General features: G+C 47.3%; 1 protein-coding gene across 1 annotated transcript in view; it reads left to right on the top strand.

Moving 5' to 3' along the window:
* IGF1R (insulin like growth factor 1 receptor) overlaps window positions 1–20,661 on the top strand; it is a 275,725-nt gene that overhangs the window by 197,796 nt on the left and 57,268 nt on the right. Inside the window, exons 4-6 of the mRNA XM_060260047.1 lie at window positions 3,087–3,232; window positions 11,154–11,298; window positions 19,544–19,758. Of these exons, the coding sequence (XP_060116030.1) occupies window positions 3,087–3,232; window positions 11,154–11,298; window positions 19,544–19,758 (506 nt within the window). The remainder of the gene's footprint in view (window positions 1–3,086; window positions 3,233–11,153; window positions 11,299–19,543; window positions 19,759–20,661) is intronic.

Genomic DNA, 20,661 nt, shown 5'->3' with positions numbered 1-20,661 from the left:
CTTGGCGGTCTCCCATCCAAGTACAAACCTGGTCTGACCCTTCTTAACTTCTGAGAGATGAGATCAGGCTAGCCTGGGCTCTCCGGGTCAAATTTCCTTCCTTTATTTAAAACCCTGCTTTCTCAGTAAGATCTGGGCTGCGGCTTTGGAAGGGCTCCGCCGGACAACCGAGGACGCTGGGAAATCCCACGTTTTTAGCATGTAGCTGCAAAACCAGCAGGTTTTTGCTGGGACTTTTTTTCAGATGCACAACTCTGGTGAGGTGTTTTTCCAGGCCCTGGAATGTTGCTCTGGGGAACACAGAGCCTGGCATTCCTGTTGTGACACCTGGCCTGCCCTGGCTTTTCCTTCGAAGTCATCTAAACAAAGCCTCCCTTTCCCCAGAAGAGCTTCTCCTTTGCATACAGGTGCGGAGCTGTGATCTCTGCCCCTGCCAGGCAGCCAAATATTTACCTGGGCAGTGTTTTTCCCTCCCCCTTATCTGGACATTTGTGTTTTCAAGCTGTTAAAAACAGTCATAAAAAAAACCCATAGTGGGCTTATCTTATCTCCGTCGGAGTGAGCCTAGCACAAAGGCACCAGTCAGGAAGAGGCTACTCGGGTGGTTTTGCTTTCTTTTCCTGCTTTTGTGGATGCGCTGATAGTTGCCAGCAGTGGGTCTAAAAACCCTTGGCTTTGCCCCCCCCCCCCCCCCCAAGTCTCCTGGCACGTATCAGCAATGCTTCGTGTTGGAATAGATGAACTACAAGCTTGTTGGTTCATGTAAAGGCACCATGTGGGCAGCTGGCATGCAGAATTGCTGGGTAAGCTGGTCACGTAGTCTTCCGGCACGAGCAAAACCAACAGGTCTGTGCCCCAAGGAGCTGGCAATCTGAACTTCATCACGGGAGTGGGGAAGGTGGAGAGACGTCTTAAGGATAAGAGAAAGGAGAAGGCTGCAGAAATCAGCTGTCCCGCAAGGAAGGGCTCCTTCCTTATGTTCACTCATATAGTGTATGCATCAGCTGTGTGGCTTACGCTTCCTCCTTCTCGTTTCTGCTCCTAGCAGCCTTTGGTACTGGGCATCTTAGGAACAGCCTCCTTCTCCCCCCCCCCCCAGTGGCAGGTGTGCAGGCTGCCAACCCAGGCAGATTAGAGTGGGGATGCCAGAGTGGTGGGACACGGCAGATCATGTGCGGGCCATAGGGTAGTGGGGCGGGTTGGTGTTTCATTACTAGTAATGCTGGGATGCTGAATAAATGGAAGGAGAAGAGACTGGGGACTGCCGACTCCTCCTTGGGACAGTCCGTTCCAGAATGCCTTTGCAACATGGAGCTGGAAGTCTCAGAGTTCTGGGCAGAGTTCAGAGGCCCAAGAGCCCAAGAAGAGCCCTGCTGGGTTGGATCAGTGGTCCACAATGGCCAACCAGTTGCCCTGGAGGAAGGGAAGGTGATTGTAAGCTGCTAGGAGACTCTGAGTGAAGGGCAGAGTATAAATTGATTTCTTCTTCTTCCTCCTCCAAAGCAAAACATGGCACCAAGGCCGAGGTCCTTCCCTTAATGCTGCCTCCCCACACTGGAATTCAGAGGTTGGCTCCCTCTATATGCAGAAAACCTCCTTCTGTCTTTTAAAACCATCCATGCTAGTGGCTGTACTCCCTCTTAGCTTAGTCTTGTGGGCAAAAATACCTTGTCAGCTACTGGCATTAAATTTGTGAGTGAGCAGTTTGGCCACTGCATAAATTAGTTTGCTCTGGGGGCCATTTTTCCTGAACTAAGAAAAATGTGTGAGCCGGAGGCTAAAAAACTGTGAGCCCGCTCACACTCACTCAGACGAGAGGGAACACTGGCTGTAACAAGAAGCTGGAGGCAGTGAATTCTTCTATGATCATCAGGACATTAGTGCCTCCTTCCTGACCCCTGAAATTGAATGTCCAGGCTAGGAGTGTACTAATTTTGTCTCCATTATGGTTCTGTGTTCAGGCTGAAACCAAAACTTTGTTCTTTTGTTAATCTTATGATCTCCTGGCCAAATAATAATAATAATAACAATATAAATATGATTATTATTATAAATGTTATTGTTAACATATAGCAGCCGCTGCCAAGTCCGCGTTTTTTCATCTTAGGCGGGCAAGGCAGTTGGCCCCCTTCCTGGAGCGCGACGACCTAGCAACAGTGATCCATGCTACGGTCACCTCGAGGTTGGACTACTGCAATGCCCTCTACATGGGGCTGCCCCTGTCCCGAACTCGGAAATTGCAGCTGGTGCAGAATGCCGCGGCCCGGCTGTTACTGGGTCTCCCAAAGTGGGGACACATTCGGTCGGGTCTTCGGACCCTGCACTGGCTTCCAGTGATATACCGAGTTCGGTACAAGGTGCTGGTTATTACCTTTAAAGCCCTATATGGCCTGGGACCTGCCTACCTGAAGGACCGTCTCTCCCCACATGTTCCCCAGAGAGTACTGAGGTCGGGAACACAAAATCTCCTCACTATCCCCGGGCCAAAAGAAGCCCGCTTGAAATCCACCAGAGAAAGGGCTTTCTCTGTTATGGCCCCTACATGGTGGAATCAGCTGCCGGAGGAGGTGAGGGCCCTGCGGGACCTTGTTCAGTTCCGCAGGGCCTGTAAGACGACTCTCTTCCGGCTAGCCTACACCTAGCTAAGATGAGAACTCAATGTAGCTTGCTAGACTTTGTTTTTTATGTATATATCTGGAATGTTTACTGGTTTTTAAGGTTTTAACAGTTGAAATGTTTAACTGTTGATATATTTAAATATTGTTTATTTTTATGTTTGACAAATTGTTGGAAGCCGCCCTGAGCTACTTGTGGGAAGGGCGGGATAAAAAATCTTAAATAAATAAATAAATAAATAAATTATTATTTCATTCTTCCTTTTACTCCTCTTATTATGTAGCGCCACAAAAAGTTATATTTATTTTGTCCTTTACACTGCCAAACTGTATTGCACTGTTATCCTCGCTATGCCATTAAAGGTTACTGGAACTGAAATAATAATAATAATAATTTCTCCTTAAGACAATGACTGCAGAGTTGTGAATTCTGGCTGACATTTTTCCCGGTCTCCCTTTTCCTCTCGCCAGCATGTTCTGCAGCCCGTGTGAAGGCCCGTGCCCCAAAGAGTGTGTGGGTGACAAGACTCTGACCATCGACTCCGTCACGGCGGCACAGATGCTTCAAGGGTGCACAGTGATCAATGGGAACCTCCTCATCAACATCCGCCGTGGGAGTAAGTAGACATCTAGTCCCCAAGAGGGAGGAGAGAGAACTGTGTAGTTCTGTTGAGTTGGCGGCTTTTGTTTCTGTTGTGCTAACATGTACGTGCCCAGCCTCCCAGGGCCGGGAACAGCACATAGGAAATCAAAGCTAAAATGGAATCCATTTTTCAGGACGTCCAACACAGCAGCCTAAAAACCTGCAACCATAACACTGATAAGTGCAGAATTGCTCTTATAAATTCAGCGCCTGGTGTTGGTGGAGTGAAACAGCTCCAAATGTATGACAGTTTTAATCCAGTGCCTGAACATTAGGCTGCAGGTCGGCAACCAAAGCGAAGATATTCTCTAACTCAGGAGCCACCACGGAAAAGACCCTTTCTCTGGTAGCCGCCACCCTCCACTTCTGACAATGGAGATCCATGTAAGAGCTTCTCTCTCAAGACCAGTGCTCCCTCTAAGCCAGGGGTGGCCAAACTGCTGCTCGGGAGCCATATGTGGCTCTTTCACACATATGGTGTGGCTCTCGAAGCCCCGCCCCCCCCCCCCGGTCAGTCGGCTTAGAGAAGACATTTGTCTCTTTAACTCACTTCTCCAAGCCAAATCAGATGGTGGTTTGGAGAATGCATTTAAGGATGCTTTCATTCCACCTCTCCCTCCACCCGTCTATTTTCCTGCCTGCCTTCCGGCTCTCAAACATTTGATGTTCATGTCTTGTGACTCTCAGACATCTGACATTTATTCTATGTGGCTCTTATGTTAAGCCAGTTTGGCCTGCTCTAAGCTGTGGAGTCTTGTGAGTAAAATTTTACTTTGTGAGCCGCTGGCATTAAAGTTGTGAGCTACTGCATAAATTAGTGTGCTCTGGGGTCATCCTTCGTGAGCTAAGACAAAAATGTGTGAGCTGGAGACTAAAAATCTGTGAGCTAGCTCACGCTAACACAGCTTAGAAGGAACACTGCTCAAGACCCCAAAGCGAAGTTCCAGTTCTCATTAGCTTGCATTTCTTCTGTTAAGCCATTATGGCTACTTTTTAAAGTGGGAAATTGCCTCTCATCAGACATCTTGCAGATTTTGTTACCAGGCGCTGCTGAAAAAGGGGGTGGCTCTATGGGCATTACAAGGTTTATGGGTTGAGATGTTGGTGGTGAGATACGTCTGCAGTCCCTTGGAGGCTTCTGCCCTCTACGGTGGCATGGCTGCTCTTCTCCTTCCCTTGCAAATGATGGGGACTTTTCCTTCCTTCTCCTTTATATCAGCAAGGGAAAGTAGACATTTCTGCTCAGCTGTGGCCAACGGCCGGTGCTTATGCATTCCATTCTTCCGAAGGGACTGTTGTGGGAGCCCAGAGTCGACTAGCTCAAGGGTGGCCAAACTGTAGCTCAGGAGCTTGAAGCCCCCATCGGCCAGCTTGGAGAAGTCTCATTAAATCACTTCTCCAAACTAAGCCAGCCAGTGGCTTGGAGAACGAATTTAAAGTTAAAGCTGCTTTCTTTCCACTGCTTGCTTGCTTCCTTCCTTCCTTGTCTTGCAGCTATCAAACATCTGATGTTCATGTCCGATGGCTCTCAGTCATCTGACATTTATTCTGTGTGGCCACCCCTGGAGTAGCTTGTCTCTCGGTAACTCTTGGGTTTTGTTTTAATTAAGTATCTATGAGTGGCAGAGGAGTCTAAAAGCATCTCTTTCCATCCGTACTGCTTCGTCAGTGCCATTCATTTTGGGGGGGAAAACCACAGACAAAACCAATTAAATATTTGCAAGCAGATGTATTAGGTGAAGGTGCCGAAGGATGCAAAATAGATGTGTGTGTTTCTTTATTTTAATTATTGAATTTTGGATTAATTGATGGGTATATTGGGCTGAATAGACAACATCTTAGCTATGGAGGGTTTTTCTCCTGAGCCGGGTAGAGAACATCTCCAAACGGCAATTACCGAATCTTCTTGGCTAAAGAAAATGAATTCCCGGCATAGCCTTGGAGGTGGATATGGAGATAAAAGACTTGAAATGCAAGTCTCGGGAGGAAAGGAGTTAGCTACTGCTGCTGTTTTGGTAAGCCTGCATTTTAAAGTTGGCACCTCTTATCGCCGAGACGTTGGGTGGCACGTCTGTGGATTAAGGAATTGGCCCCTGGCAAAAAAGAAAAAGTTTTCTTGCAGTGTGCACGATGCCCTCCTTAAACGTTGGCGCCATCCCCTCCCACCCCTGCTGTCTTTGGTGCCTCGTCAGCCTTGTCTGGTGCGAGTCTTACCAACGTTTTGATGTTAACTGTTTGTTTGGATTCCTGTTTGGCGAAGATCTCGACCGAGACTCAGCTTTATGAGTGTTGTTTTCTTTTCTTTTTCTTTAAATTAACAAATTCAACCATAACGTAACAACAACATAACGTAATTGCATTGTATAGACATATACATGCACCTTCTGGAACTACTCTTTACGCAAGGGTATTTTCCTAGATTTCCATGTTTCTTTTCTTGTTTTTCTTTTTCCATTTTGGTTTGAAATCCGTTCTTCATTTTTGCCTTCAGAAGAGACCTGGTCTCCATGCAATGAACCTTATGTGTGTGTTTCCCCTGGCCAATACCCCCCAACAACTGGAACAAAAACCTAGATTTACATTACATATTCTTAGAAATAAACCTAAAGCAAGATAAGTTCCAAATATTTTGAAGATATTTTACATTCAGCAGAGGGATTGCCATTTACATAGTCTATAAAAGAAAGGAAAGGTCCCCTGTGCAAGCACCAGTCGTTTCCGACTCTGGGGTGATATTACGTTCACAACGTTTTCACGGCAGACTTTTTACGGGGTGGTTTGCCATTGCCTAAGGAGCCCTGTGGTGCAGAGTGGTAAAGCTGTAGTACTGCGGTCTGAACTTTCTACTCACGATCTGAGTTCGATTCCAGCAGAAGCTGGATTCAGGTAGCTGGCTCAAGGTTGACTCAGGCTTCCATCCTTCCGAGGTCAGTCAAATGAGTACCTAGCTTGCTGTGGGGAAAGTGTAGATGACTGGGGAAGGCAATGGCAAACCACCCCGTAAAAAGGTCTGCCGTGAAAACGTCATAATGCGACATCACCCCAGTGTCGGAAATGACTGGTGCTTGCACAGGGGACTGCACAGATGACCATTCGAAGATCATCAGTTACAGGAAAGCATCCTGTTTTTTCCTTGCCGTTGCCTTCCCCAGTCATCTCCACTTTCCCCCCAGCAAGCTGGGTACTCATTTGACCGACCTCGGAAGGATGGAAGGCTGAGTCAACCTCGAGCCTGCTACTTGAAAACCCAGCTTCCATCGTGGATCGAACTTAGGTCGTGAACAGAGCTTAGGTCTGCAGTAACACTCTGCGCCACGGGGCTAAACTATAGTCTATAAAAAGATACCACTTTTCCACAAAGTTATTTTTATAACCCGGGGTCTCCATCGACAACATTTGTGTGACTATTTTGTCCTGAATAACTGTAATCCCACACCTTCTGGAACCATGCTTTAAGTGAGGTATTTTCCTAGTTTTCCATAGTTTCTTGTTTTTCTTTTTTCTTTTGGTTTGAAATCCATTTTTCATTTTTGCATTCAGAAGAGCCCTGGTCTCCACACACTGTGCCTTAGGTGTGTGTTACCCATGGTCGATACCTCCCAGCAGTGGGAACTTTCCCTTTTGCTTGCACCCCATGTTTTCATTTTTCTTTTGTTCTGTCTTCTTATTCTCTTTCTCTCTCTGTGTTCATAGCTGATCAGAGCCGAGCAAATCGGTTGTTTTACACTTACAAATAGTGTCTGCTAAGTAGGCACATCCTCTGCCTTAGTTGGAACAAAATGTCCGAGATAAAAAGGAGATGGTGTTTAAAAGCTGTGATAGATTTGGGGTGGGGGGGAGAGAAAGCGGGAGAAGAGACATTCCTTTCCGTCTGAGTCATCCAACAATCCCCGGGAGTAACATTTATTTCTCTTTATGTGCTGCCATAGCAAGCTGATGGGAAACTTAAATTTTGTTTTCAAAAAAACATAGCAGCTTTTGGAAAAGGATAATTTATTTGCTCTTTTCCGTCAAAATTTTCTTGAGTGGGCTGTGCTGCTACACTTTTTGAGCCAAATTTTGAGCCCCCTTCCAACTTTAGTCGCAGCCCCGTGGCACAGAGTGGTAAATCTGCAGTACTGCAGTCCTAAGCTCTGCTCACGAGTTCGATCCCAGCGGAAGCTGGGTTCAGCCTTCCATCCTTCCGAGGTTGACTCAGCCTTCCATCCTTCCGAGGTTGGCTTGCTGGGGGGAAAGTGTAGATGACTGGGAAAGGCAATGGCAAACCACCCCGTAAAAAGTCTGCCGTGAAAACGTTGTGATGCAACGTCACCCCAGAATTGGAAACTTTACCTTTTTTCCAACTTTAGTGGCTTTTCTGTTGGAAGGATTCACACATAGCTCAGTGGAATTTGGTAGGTTAGGGGTAGGGTCCACCCTCATTATCCTAGATTTGCCTGGTTTATTTCAGAAGCCTTTAAAACAAATGTAGGTAGTGCTATCCTGTGCAGAGTTATTAGTTTTTAGTCCATTGATTTCCCTAAGCTTAGACTGGAACGACTCTGCTTAGAACTGCGCCTTAAGGGCCTTAAGAAACAAGTTGCTAAAAATGGAAGGAGGGCCATTTTTGAAATTTTGGATCTGGTGTGATGTTGCACATTCAGGACATGACATCTGGACACGTTGCAGACACGTCAGGACCAGTGTTCCCTCTAAGCTGAGTTAGTGTGAGCTAGCTCACAGTTTTTTAGCCTCTGGCTCACACATTTTGTTTTAGCCCAGGAAGGGCGGCCCCAGAGCAGACTAACGTATGCACTAACTCACAACTTTAATGCCAGTAGCTCACAAAGTAGAATTTTTGCTCACAAGACTCCACAGCTTAGAGGGAACATTGGGCAGGACACAATTTTTTGAACTCCCTGCCCTCAAGATGTGGTGGCTGTATGAACAGGGAGCTTCTTAAAGACCAGTTCCAAGATCATAGCTGTTGTGGCAGCAACACAGAATAATCCTCTGTGCATGTTCACAGCCATTATATCTTGGAATTACTTGAGTCTAGTTGCATCCCTGCTTCTGGGGGGCATTGAATACTTTGATGCACAGGGCCAGTAAGGCTAACATCCAGTGCCCCCTCCCCCCACTCTGTTAAAATCACAGTCACATGGGGGTGTCCAATTCAGTACCCCCAGACTGCCAGTGCTCTAGGCCAGCGGTCCCCAACCTTTTTGGCACTAGGGACTGGTTTTGTGGAAGACAAATCTTCTGCAGACTGGGGGGATGGTTTCAGGATGGTATTTAGGTGTGGTGGTTAAGTGTGTGGACTCTTATCTGGGAGAACTGGGTTTGATTCCCCACTCTTCCACTTGCAGCTGCTGGAATGGCCTTGGGTCAGCCATAGCTCTCACAGAGTTGTCCTTGAAAGAGCAGCTTCTGTCAGAGCTCTCTCAGCCCCACCTGCCTCACAAGGGTGTCTGTTGTGGGGGAGTAAGATAAAGCAGATTGTGAGCCACTCTGAGATTCAGAGTGGAGGGCAGCGTATAAATCCAATTTCTTCTTCTTCTTCTCCTCCTCCTCCTCCTCCCCCTCCTGATTGTGAGCCACTCTGAGATTTTGAGTGGAGGGCAGGATGTAAGTCCAATGTTGTTGTCTTATTATTATTATTACATTGTAATATATAATGAAATAATTATACAACTCACGGCCCGGTTGCTAACAGGCCACAGACCGGTACTGTGGGTTGGGGACCCCTGCCCTAGGCAGTCACCTAGTTTTCCTAGGGCAGGGCTGGCCCGGCTGATACAGCAAGGGATTTCTGATGCTTTTCTGAGGACTGAAACAGAAGACGTGCCAGGTGGTGCAGAAAGATTTGCATAAGTGTCTAACTTAACGGGAAGGGTGTGGTTCCATGGAAGAGCCTCTGCTTTGCATGCAGAAGGTGCCAGATTTGATTCCTGGCATCTGCGGTTAAAAGGACCAGGAAGTAGGTGACGCAGAAGACCTCTGCCTGAGACCCCGGAGAGCCACTGACAGTCCAGGTCGACTGTATTTATTTATTTATTTATTATTTTTTATTTTATTTCGTATTTATATCCCACCCTCCCCGCCGGAGCAGGCTCACCTTGGTGGACCAGTGGTCCGATAAGACAGCTTCATGTGAAGTCTGTGATGTTTCTCAGTTGGGCCCTTTCAGCTAACTAATACGGAAGAAGAGTAGGTTTTATACCAGGGGTGACCAAACTTGCTTGACTTAAGAGCCACACAAAATAAACGTCAGATATTTGAGAGCCACAAGTCTTTACACACACGTCTTTATGAAAACTCCTAATACTTATAGAAAGATAAAATATATATGTATGCGCTGTAAAACATGACCATATTAGAAGGAGACGTTTTAAAGAACAAAAGCTGGGAATAACAGTCCCCATAAGACCAGCATAGGGCAGACTTGAGAGAAAGTCTGCATTAAGTTCCTCCTTGGCCTCCGGGAGCCGCATGTGGCTCCCGAGCCACAGTTTGACCACCCCTGTTTTACACCCTGCCCTTCTCTGCCCGAATGAGTCTCAGAGTGGCTTACAACCTCCTTCGCCTTCCTCTCCCCGCAGCAGACATCCTGTGAGGTAGATGGGGCTGAGAGAGCTCTTGAGAGAGCTGCTCTTGAGAGAACAGCTCTGCGAGAACTGTGACTGGGCCCAAGGTCACGCAGCAGCTGCAGACGGAGGAGGAGTAGGGAATCAAACCTGGTTATCCCAGATTCGAGTCTGCTGCTCTTGACCACTACACCAAACTGCCTCTCAGAGTTTACTTTCGTCTCAAAGTTCATAGCAAAGCTTACTTCTGTCACAAAGCCAGAACAGCTGTTAGCTGCTCCTTGTCCCAGGGGTCTCCCAGTAGCCCTGTCTTCCTCACAAATGTGATCCCTGGGGCTTTTCTGCTGCCATGGCTACCGCTGTGGACCAACCTCCCAGAAGGGGAGAGATCAGGCCCCTGCATCTCGGGGGTCTTCCAAGCAAGGCTGGGAAGAGAGGTATTTAAGAAAGCATCCAGGGCAGTTTGAAGGTTACAGGTGCAGCCTCTGGCTTGTTTGTGTAATGATGTGTTTCGGACAGTCTAATAAATGACTGATTTTTGTGTTGGATTTATTGTCATCGCCTGCCCAAGAGTCCTTATTGTATTGGGAGAAAGGTGGCGGCAGCCAATAAATATGCAGGGTGACTATTCTTAGATATACATCTGTATATGTAAAACACCAGCTGTTGAAAGCTCTTAATTTGGAGGCGACATTAGCAGAGAGCGTGAACGTGAAGAGAAGGCAATTGCATGACGGTGCACAGTTCTAGCAGTATTTCTTTTCACCATGCTACTCTTTTTGCTTTCATCCCCCCCCCCCAAAAAAAAAAAGTTGGGCTTGCTGTGTGAACAGGCTGCACCATATAGAGAAGTCAACCACAAGAGCAGAGGTGGTAAAACTTGCTTAACATAAGAGCCTCATAGAATAAATGTCAGGGAGGGAGGGAGGGAGGGAGGGAGGGAAGGAAGGAAGGAAGGAAGGAAGGAAGGAAGGAAGGAAGGAAGGAAGGAAGGAAGGAAGGAAGGAAGGAAGGAAGGAAGGAAGGAAGGAAGGAAGGAAGGAAAATAGAGGTGGAGGAAGAGGTGGGAAGAAAGCAACTTTAAGTTGAAATGCATTCTCCTAGCCGCTGGCTAGGCTTGGAGAAGTGATTTAAAGAGAGAAATACTTTCTCCATGTTGGCCAATGGGGGAGGGAGGGAGCTTTGAGAGCCATGCAGTATGTGTGAAAGAGCCATGTATGCTCCCAGGCCTCAGCTTGGCCGCCCCTGCACCAGGGTGTATTAAATTTGCTCGATGAAAAGGACAATCTCTCAAGTCACCCGTTCCCCTTCTTTCCGTTCTCATTTCAGACAACATCGCCGCAGAACTGGAGAATTTTATGGGCTTGATTGAAACAGTGACGGGTTATGTGAAGATCCGGCATTCGCATGCGTTGGTGTCACTGTCTTTCTTGAAAAATCTGCGGTATATTAACGGAGAGGAGCAACTGGACGGGTAGGTATCGGTTTGCCGCGTGACAATATGCTGCTGCCCCTGCGTTTTGAATGCGGTGCCATTGGAAGCAAGTCCTAGAATGAAGCCGAAAGAAACCATGTCGCCTGCTTCAAGGGAAAGACGACTGACTTTGCGTACCTAGAGGGAGTGGCGCCGGGCGGTCTTGCCTCCTCCCTTCTTTGAATGTTGCAGCAGCAGCATTAAGAACCTTCTCCTTACTTCTGCAGTGCACAGCTAGACTTTCGTTCTTTTCCCTTCCTCTAGCTAGACCCTCTAGCATGGCAGCAGATTAAGACCACCACAGCAAATATTGCTATTAACAACAACAGGGCCCAACAGGAGCTCATTTGCATGTTAGGCCACACCCCCTGACATCACCATTGTTTCACACAGGGCTTTTTTGAAGAAAAAGCTCAGCAGGAACTCATTTGCATATTAGGCCACACCCCCTGCCACCAAGCCAGCTGGGACTGCGTTCCTGTGCATTCCTGCTTTAAAAAAACCCGCTGAACAATAATAATAGTTTATAAATGCGACTTATATACAGTTAGTCAGAACAGAGAATCAGAGTTGAAAGGGGCCATAAAGGCCATCTAGTCCAACCCCCTGCTCAGTGCAGGATCAGCCCTAGAGCATCCCTGATCAGTGTTTGTCCCAGTGCTACTGGCAGACTGCAAGCGAGAGGGAGCTCACCACCTCCCTTAGGAGCTGATTCCATTGTTAAATAACTCTTTAAAGTAAAAAAAATTTTTTCCTGATATCCAAGTCTGATGGTACCTTCCTCCCCTTAATTTAAACCCATCCAACCCCTTTTCGTGGGTTTAGATCTCACCATGATCTGTAACAGCTTACAACAAACAAAAATTTTTGCAGCGTTTGATTGGGAATAAAAAAGAAATGTAGATGCGATACCACGCCTTTCCCAGCTCCCTAATATAATTAGGTACCTCCAAATCTAGACTGCAGAAGGGCAAGCCACCCCGGAAAAAGTCTGCCGTGAAAACGTCGTGATGCGACGTTACCTCAGAGTCGGAAACAACTGCTGCTTGCACAGGGCACTACCTTTACCTTTTTACTTAAATCTAGATTTAACTTTTGCTGCTAAAAAGACAACAGTAAAGGCTGCCTTGTGATCAGAACAACAAGACCTCCTGGATCTGCTGTCCCTCAGATGGATAACCTCACTCAGGCTTCATCAGTTTCGCCGAGCTTCATTCACTTCATTCATTAAAATCTGCATCTGATCCCCCGTTTTGGGCAATAAATGTTCTAGTGTCCAAAACAAGGCCTTAGTGCCATATCGTCGTTCCTGTTCCCCCACGGAGGTGGACAGCTTGAGCTGTCATCGGTATGCCAAGGAGGCTTGCCGGAACCCCCTGTGTTCACCTTAGAGCAGCCCTGAGGGAAGAAGCTCTTTCTGTGTTGGGTTGGATGGCCCAGCCACCAGCCACCAGCTGGTATCCACCACACCAGTTTGCCTGGACTTGGGCCCAGTGGGGTTGGTACAGACCCTCAAGCTCCCCGCCGTCAGGGCGTTAGTCCCTTAACTGCTGACAAAATCCTGGACGCCTGAACTTGAAACACTGTGCATTGGGAACCGAAGAGGGAAATGCCGTCCTGCCGAGGCCAGTGCAGACTTCCCCCCCCATCTTCTTGTGTCCCTGTACTGATCGTCACCTCAGGCTCCAGCACCTCTTTTCTGATGGCCATGGACCTCCTGGACCGACAGCTCCCTCAGTAGCAGGCACTTTGTCCTTCCACAACCAGTTCTGCAGAGAACTCATGGGCACTCAATGAAATTGCTGAGCAGTCTGGTTAGAACAGATAAAAGGAAGTCCTTTTTCACCCAAAGGGTGATTAACGCATGGAATTCACTGCCACAGGAGGTGGTGGCGGCTGCAAGCATAGATAGCTTCAAGAGGGGATTGGATAAGCATATGGAGCGGAGGTCCATCAGTGGCTATTAGCCACAGAGCATTGTTGGAACTTTCTGTCTGGGGCAAGTGATGCTCTGTATTCTTGGTGCTTGGGGGGGGCAATGTGAGGGCTTCTGGTGCCCTGGCCACACTGATGGACCCCCTGATGACACCTGTTTTTATTTTGGCCACTGTGTGACACAGAGGGTTGGACTGGATGGGCCATTGGCTTGATCCAACATGGCTTCTCTTATGTTCTTCTGTGACACAGAGGGTTGGACTGGATGGGCCATTGGCTTGATCCAACATGGCTTCTCTTATGTTCTTATGTTTAAAATGGCTCTGGTCTCCCAAAACTGGTCTCCTATTTGCCTGAACTAACTCAGTTTCTTGAGCAGGGTTTACAGAGGCTAGATGGCCATCTGACAGCAATGCCGAATCTGTGAATTTAGGCAGATCGTGGGCAGGAAGGGTTGCATCGGTGCTTAGTTCCCATGGCCCTTTCTCACATGCGCAAGGAAATGCTGCTCGCCACTTTGGGGTCAGGCAGTAATTTGTCACCAGGCCAGTTTTCTGAGTGATCCTGGAAGGTTTCCCCCCCCCCACCATCTACTGGGCATGGAGCTGGGGTTATTGGAGGTTTGTGGGGGGAAATTACACTAGATGCAGGGAATTACACTAGATGACCCTGGACGTCCCTTCCAACTCTACGATTCAAATGCCAAATTCTCAATTTATGAGTTTTCATGAGGCACACATCCTCAGCTCATGCAATATCATGCTTAAGCCATCTTGCCTGTAAACTTGAAAACACTGTGCATGCAAAAATGTCCTACACCATAGCAGAAGAAAAGCTGGAACATTTAACAAAACAACGACTTGAATCCAGCCAAATCTTGCCCAGTCCCCCTATTCCTAACAGTTCTGCCACCAGGCTTTTTAAAATGTCCATGCAGTTCTTGTGATCTCCACCGTAGCCTTTTTTTGCTAGGCAAAGGGGGACTTCCTCTTGCACTATGGATGCACTATGCACTATGCACTCTTTGTCTTGAGACCTTACAGCGATTGCATTACGTTGTAGAGCATGCATGGAGGAAACATGATTTTTTTAATATATATATTTTACTGTAGTGGTCTTAATGTTTGTACACATGGCCGAGGACCTGCCTATCTTAGGGACCGCCTCTCTCCATATGTTCCCCAGAGAGCGCTGCGCTCCAGCTCACAAAATCTCTTGGAAATCCCTGGGCCTAAGGAGGCCAAACTTAAAACAACCAGGGAACTGGCCTTCTCTATAAAAGCCCCCCAGTGGTGGAATCAGCTGCCGGAGGAGGTGCGGGCCCTGCGGGACCTCAACCAGTTCTGCAGGGCCTGCAAAACTGCCCTCTTCCAAGAAGCCTTTAAGATGTAACCAGAGTAAATATTACGCTGCCGGATAAATAGAGACTGTAGCACCACTGTACTGTTCTAACTTTTAAAAACTAATTTATATTTGTATTTATATTGTTATTGATTTTATCTGTTGTTGCGATATCATGATTTTGTATCATGTTCTGTAAGCCGCCCTGAGCACAGATAGCATTGGTGCTGCTACCTTGGGCTGCCTCGGGCCTGGAAACACTTATGAAGTGGTAGCGTGGGACAAAAAAGCTGCCTGGAGCCGAGGCATAGCTCAGCTGTCCTTGGCCGGTACGACTATTCCGGGACCAAAGCATTTCCTTGAGAGTCAATATGGTGTCTCTGTCTCCAGTTTTAGCATTTAGGGAAGAGAGGCTGTGATCACACACTAAATAATGCACTTTCAATCCACTTTCGGTCTAGTGTTCAGCTGGATCTTGCCAGTTCACACAGGAAAATGTTGGAAAATGCATTGAAAGTGCGATGTTTAATGCGTCCGATCGCAGCCACAGTTCTCTCAAGTGGAAGGGTTAGGAAAGCCAGCATATATGTTCAACTTGGATCTGGGGGACCCTGGTTTGAATCCCGGCTCTTGCTGGGTGACTTTGCACCAGTCACACTCAGCCTAACCTACCTCAGAGGGTTGTTGTGAGGCTAAAATAGAGGAAAACAATGTAAATTCCTTTGAGTCCCCCCTGGAGAGAAAGTGCAAATGAATGAATTATATAAAGTGCAAATGAATGTGTTCCCCACTGAAAACTTGATGTCTGCTTTTGGAAGAGGTGGAATCAGCTGAGCTGTTAGGGAAGTGTAAAAGACTGGGGGGGGGGGGGGGGGGAGGAAGAAGAAGATATTAGATTTATCCCTCACCCTTCACTCTGAATCTCAGTGTCAGAGTGGCTTACAATCTCCTTTACCTTCCTCCCCCACAACAGACACCCTGTGAGGTAGATGGGGCTGAGAGAGCTCTCCCAGAAGCTGTTCTTTCAAAGACAGCTCTGCGAGAGCTATGGTTGACCCAAGGCCATTCCAGCAGCTGCAAGTGGAGGAGAGGGGAATCAATGAGAGTCCCCCCGAATGAGAGTCCACGCACTTAACCACTACACCAAACTGGCTCTAGAGAGAGGGAAGGGTGGCAATTGGTAGGCCACGGCTGATTTTATCATAAGGAAGCAAACGCAGGAGCTCACTACGAGCACAGGGAATTGAGGGGTGGTCAGTAACGTAAGGTCTTTGAACGAGAACCTGGGAATGTTATTGTCTGCTTGGGCCACTGTATACAGATTACTGTGGCACAAAATGTCAGGTGTGTGGGTGTGGGGAAGCAGTGCCCAGGGCTATGCCAGAACCACCTGGTTATCTGCCGTTGAAAACAGGATGTTGTGGACGAAGTGTACCTTCATTCTATTTTAGTGGGAGCAGTGCTGCATTTTTGAACCCCTCTCTTGATGGAAGATTTTCCAAGGGATTGCAGTCCACCCCCCCCCCCCCCCCCGACACTGAATTCCATTCAGATACAAGTGGTGAGAACAGTTGATAAACAGGAATTTGGGGACGCTGTTTGCCAGGCAAGGTGATCGCAGGAGGGCCGTGGGAAAGCTTGTCTGCGCAGCTGATTTATCTGGCTCGAAAGGATTAGGCTGCAGCTTGGGAAGGTTTCTTCGGCAAAACCTCCCTTTTTTCTCAGGCTTCGCTTTGGTGAGCTTTAGATTCTTAAAATTCCACTTGTAACAGAGCAAAGTTGGAAATGGCAGCTCCGGACTTCACTTTCCTTTAAATGAACAAAGCAACCCACATTCCCTTTCAGTAACAGGACTGGTTTTTTTTTTGAGGTAGAGGCACCAAATGTTCAGCATAGCATCTAGCGCATCTCCCCCAAATACACTCCAAGTTTCAAAAAGATTGGACCATGGAGCCCAATTCTATGAGCCCCCAAAGAAGGTGCCCCTGTCCTTCATTATTTCCAACGGAGGGAAGGCATTTAAAACGTATGTGATCTTTTAAAATGTGATGGCCAGAACACCCTTTAGAGTTCAGCGGCGCTTGTAATACCCTTGCTCCTGGCTCCACCCCTAAAGTCCCCAGATATTTCTTGAGTTCGACCTGGCAACTCTAGCCCAGAATGAAGCCACCATCTCTGTCGCCTACCTTGACTTTTTATCCCATGTGTGTGTGTGGCTGCAGTTGCGGGTTACGGGATGCGGATGCTTCAAAGCAAATATATGAAATGTAAAAAAAAAAAAGTAAAGGTAGTCAAGCACCAGTCGTTTCGGACTCTGGGGTGACGTCGCTTTCACGTTTTCACAGCAGACTTTTTACGGGGTGGTTTGTCATTGCCTTCCCCAGTCATCTACACTTTCCCCCCAGCAAGCTGGGGACTCCTTTGACCGACCTCGGAAGGATGGAAGGCTGAGTCAACCTTGAGCCGGCTACCTGAACCCAGCTTCCGCCGGGATCCAACTCAGGTCATGAGCAGAGCTTAGGACTGCAGTACTGCAGCTTTACCACTCTGCACCACGGGGCTCTTCTGTCTGTGAAATGAGCCTAGTACAAAGTCAGACCACTCGGCCACCTTGCCCGGTACAGATATTTCCCAGCCCTGTTAGCAGTCCTCCTTTAGGTGGGGACCTGGGTTTGGGTTTTTTGTGCAAGCCAAGCACGCTCTGAGCCTCCCCTCCTAGGTAGGGCTCCCGGCTCCCTTCCTTCTGTAGCGTGAGAACCTGTGCTCTTCTGACCCCACTGACCAATGAAACAGGACAGCTGGCGGGAGTTCTCAAGCTTGTCAGCTTGGCATATTTATTCAAGCCTTGATCCTTCTCCCCCACCCCAAGGCAGTGGGAAGAGACTTTCAACCAGTGCTGGGCTGTGGCAATGTTTAACAGTAAGGCCTCTTTGTCCTTTGCAAGACGTTTGTAAATGAATGTTTTGCTTGAGCACATATTTGTGGGCGAAAGGCGGGGGGAGAGACGGACGACGTTATTTGAGATTCCTGCCCGATCACCTGGAGGCGATGCTTTGCTCGCTATAGGCGATCGGATGAGGGTCTATTTATGGGAGGCTTGCAAGAATCATAGAGTTAGAAGGGACCTCCAGGGTCATCTAGTCCAACCCCTTGCACAATGCAGGAAACTCACAAATACCTCCCCCTAAATTCACAGGATCTTCATTGTTGTCAGATGGCCCTCTAGCCTCTGAATATTAGGGAGCTGTTTTGGGGATCAGGCTAAAATCCATGCTAAAATGCCTCAGATAACCAGTCAACTGCAGGCAGACCACATTTTGGGTGAGAGTGAAATGTCTGCCTTTTATCGTGCCTTTTCTTTCTCCCCGCCCCCTCCAAACAAAATACTTGTTTCTGGGATCCGTTGTTCAAATCCCCTGTGAGAATTTTGCTAAACTCTTTTAAGATTTGACAAACTTTCTAATATTTTCCCCCCAAAAGGGGGAAACAACCAAAACATACAAAGCAGACATATGGAAATCTTCATCCTGCCACTGTGGCCACATAGGAGAAAGCCATTTAAAAAGTATGATGGGAGTAAGGTTTTATTATGACAGTTATAATCCCAGAAGCATTTTAAAGTAGATGCTGAGCTGATATAATTGCGTACGCCTTCTGGTGATGTCAGGGGTGTGTGGCATATGCAAATGAGTTGCGCTAATGAGCTCCGGCACCGCTTTTTCTACGAAATGACCCCTGGCTGTAGGTGATTCAGAAGCAAATTCCTTAGTGCCTTTTCCTACACCAAGCAGCAAGGACCTCTGTTGTACGGCCACTTAAGGAACAGTAAATGTAGGACTTTTGCATTGGCAAACACCAGAGCTGATGGCAGAATAACGTCCACATTTAGGCATATTCCTTTCCGTGGGGAAGTGTGTGATAAGTGTGACCCATCCGTTTCCAGTTCTTGCTTTTACGGAAGACGGTTCTTCCCAAGTATAAGTATTAGGAGAGCCAACGAGGGGTAGTGGTTAGAATGCAAGACTGAGGAGGCCCCGGTTTGAATCCTTCCTCTGCCGTAGAAGCTTGCCTGGTGACCTTGGGCCAGTCACATATTCTCCGCATGGCCTGCTTCGTAGGGTTGTCGTGAGGATAAAATGGAGGAGAGGAGAATGGCGTAAGTTGCTTTGGGTCTCGACTTGGGGAGAGAGGTATGAAATAAGCTTTGTAGTATTTTTCAATGAGTCTTTTTTTTTTAAAAAGACATCTCTGGAGCAGGATTCCCTTTAAGCTGTGGAGTCTTGAGAGTGAAAATTCTGTTTTGTGAGCTGTTGGTTTTAAAGTTATGAGCTGCTGCATAAATGAGCTTGCCCTAGGGCCATTTGTCCTGAGCTAAGACCAGGGCTTTTTTATAGAAAAAGCCTAGCAGGAACTCATTTGCATGTTAGGCCACATCCCCCGATTGTCAGCATTGTTTCGCACAGGGGCTTTTTGTAGGAAAAGCCCAGCAGGAACTCATTTGCATATTAGGCCACACCCCTGACATCACCATTGTTTTGTGCATGGCTTTTTTGTAGAAGAAGCCCAGCAGGAGCTCATTTGCATTCTTTTGTAGAAGAAGCCCAGCAGGAGCTCATTTGCATATTAGGCCACACCCCCTAATGCAGAGCCAGCTGGAACTGCGTTCCTGTGCGTTCCTGCTTTTTAAAAAAGGAAAGGAAAAAATAAAAGCCCTGGCTAAGACAAAAATGTGTGAGCCAGAGGCTAAAAAACCATGAACTAGCTCACACTAACTCAGCTTAGAGGCTACACTGCTCTAGAGGTGTCTGGCTTTCTGTCTGGAGGAAAACTGGGTAATTTGGGAGGGACTGAACAGCTTTGCAACGGACAAAACGGTGAAAAAATGATGCTGAAGGATTGGTACAGACTGACTTTGCTTTGCTGCATTCTCCCTCTCTCCCTCTCCGTTTTTGTTGTTGTTTGTTTATAGGAATTACTCATTTTATGTGTTGGACAACCAAAATCTACAGCAACTGTGGGACTGGAGTCATCACAATCTGACTATCCGTGAGGGGAAGATGTACTTCGCTTTTAACCCCCGACTTTGCACGACTGAGATTCATCGAATGGAGGATGTGACGGGGACGAAAGGCCGGCAGGGCAAAGGGGATATAAACTCGAGGAACAACGGGGAGAGAGCCTCCTGTACGTGAGCAATGGGGTCACTTTATTTCTTTTTTTTGTTGTACAACATTTATAAAGTGCCTTTTCTGCTCTCACAAGGGCCCACTAAGGCAGCTAACAAAATTAAAACAGATACGATAAAGTCACATTTTAAAACCGTTAAGATCAACCCCCGGAAAAACCAGGGGGGGGTTTAGTAAAACAATTAAAAACAGAGCTAAAATATGTACCAAGACATAAAAAATGGTAATTAAAACAGGCAGGAAGAATCGCTGGCTAAAAGCCAAATGCAACGAAAAAGTCTTCATCTGCTGGGGGAAGACGGCAACAGAATCCATGTGGGCATAATTTTGGGATAAAGATTCTTACATTTGCCCGTTCCAATTTGAATGAAACGTGTGTTGCGCTTGTGCAATAAAAATGGATGTTAAAAGTTGGGGGGTCTCTCGTTTGCATGGCAGAGTGGGTGGAGGCTGGAGGCAATATTTGGGACAGGCAATATCTGCCTGCCTACCCAATCTCCCCTCTTTAGTTTGAGGAGGACAATTTCTCCCTCTTTTTCCCCACCCTGTTGCTAATTCTTAGCTGCTCTTGACATTCCAAGGGCAATGGATATGCTCTGTCTGTATCAGGCTTTTTCCCCCCTTTATTACATTCAGGGCTTTTTTGTAGCAGGAACTCCTTTGCATATTAGGCCACACCCCTCTAATGTAGCCGATCCATCAAAAGCGTACAAGGCTCTTAGTACAGGGCCTACTGTAAGTTCCAGGAGGATTGGCTACATCGGGGGGGGGGGGTGTTGCCTAATATGCAGAGGAGTTCCTACTACCAAAAAAGCCCTGATTACTTTAATTGTATTTTTCTGCATACGATTTAATTCTGAGGATGGTAGGAATTCTGACACTGATCATCCGATCCCGGCGT

The sequence above is a fragment of the Heteronotia binoei genome, chromosome 19 (assembly GCF_032191835.1).
Source record: "Heteronotia binoei isolate CCM8104 ecotype False Entrance Well chromosome 19, APGP_CSIRO_Hbin_v1, whole genome shotgun sequence".
NCBI classification, from domain to species: Eukaryota; Metazoa; Chordata; class Lepidosauria; order Squamata; family Gekkonidae; genus Heteronotia; species Heteronotia binoei.
Note: the sequence above shows the minus strand (reverse complement) of the source record. Positions and strands in the feature narration are given on the sequence as shown.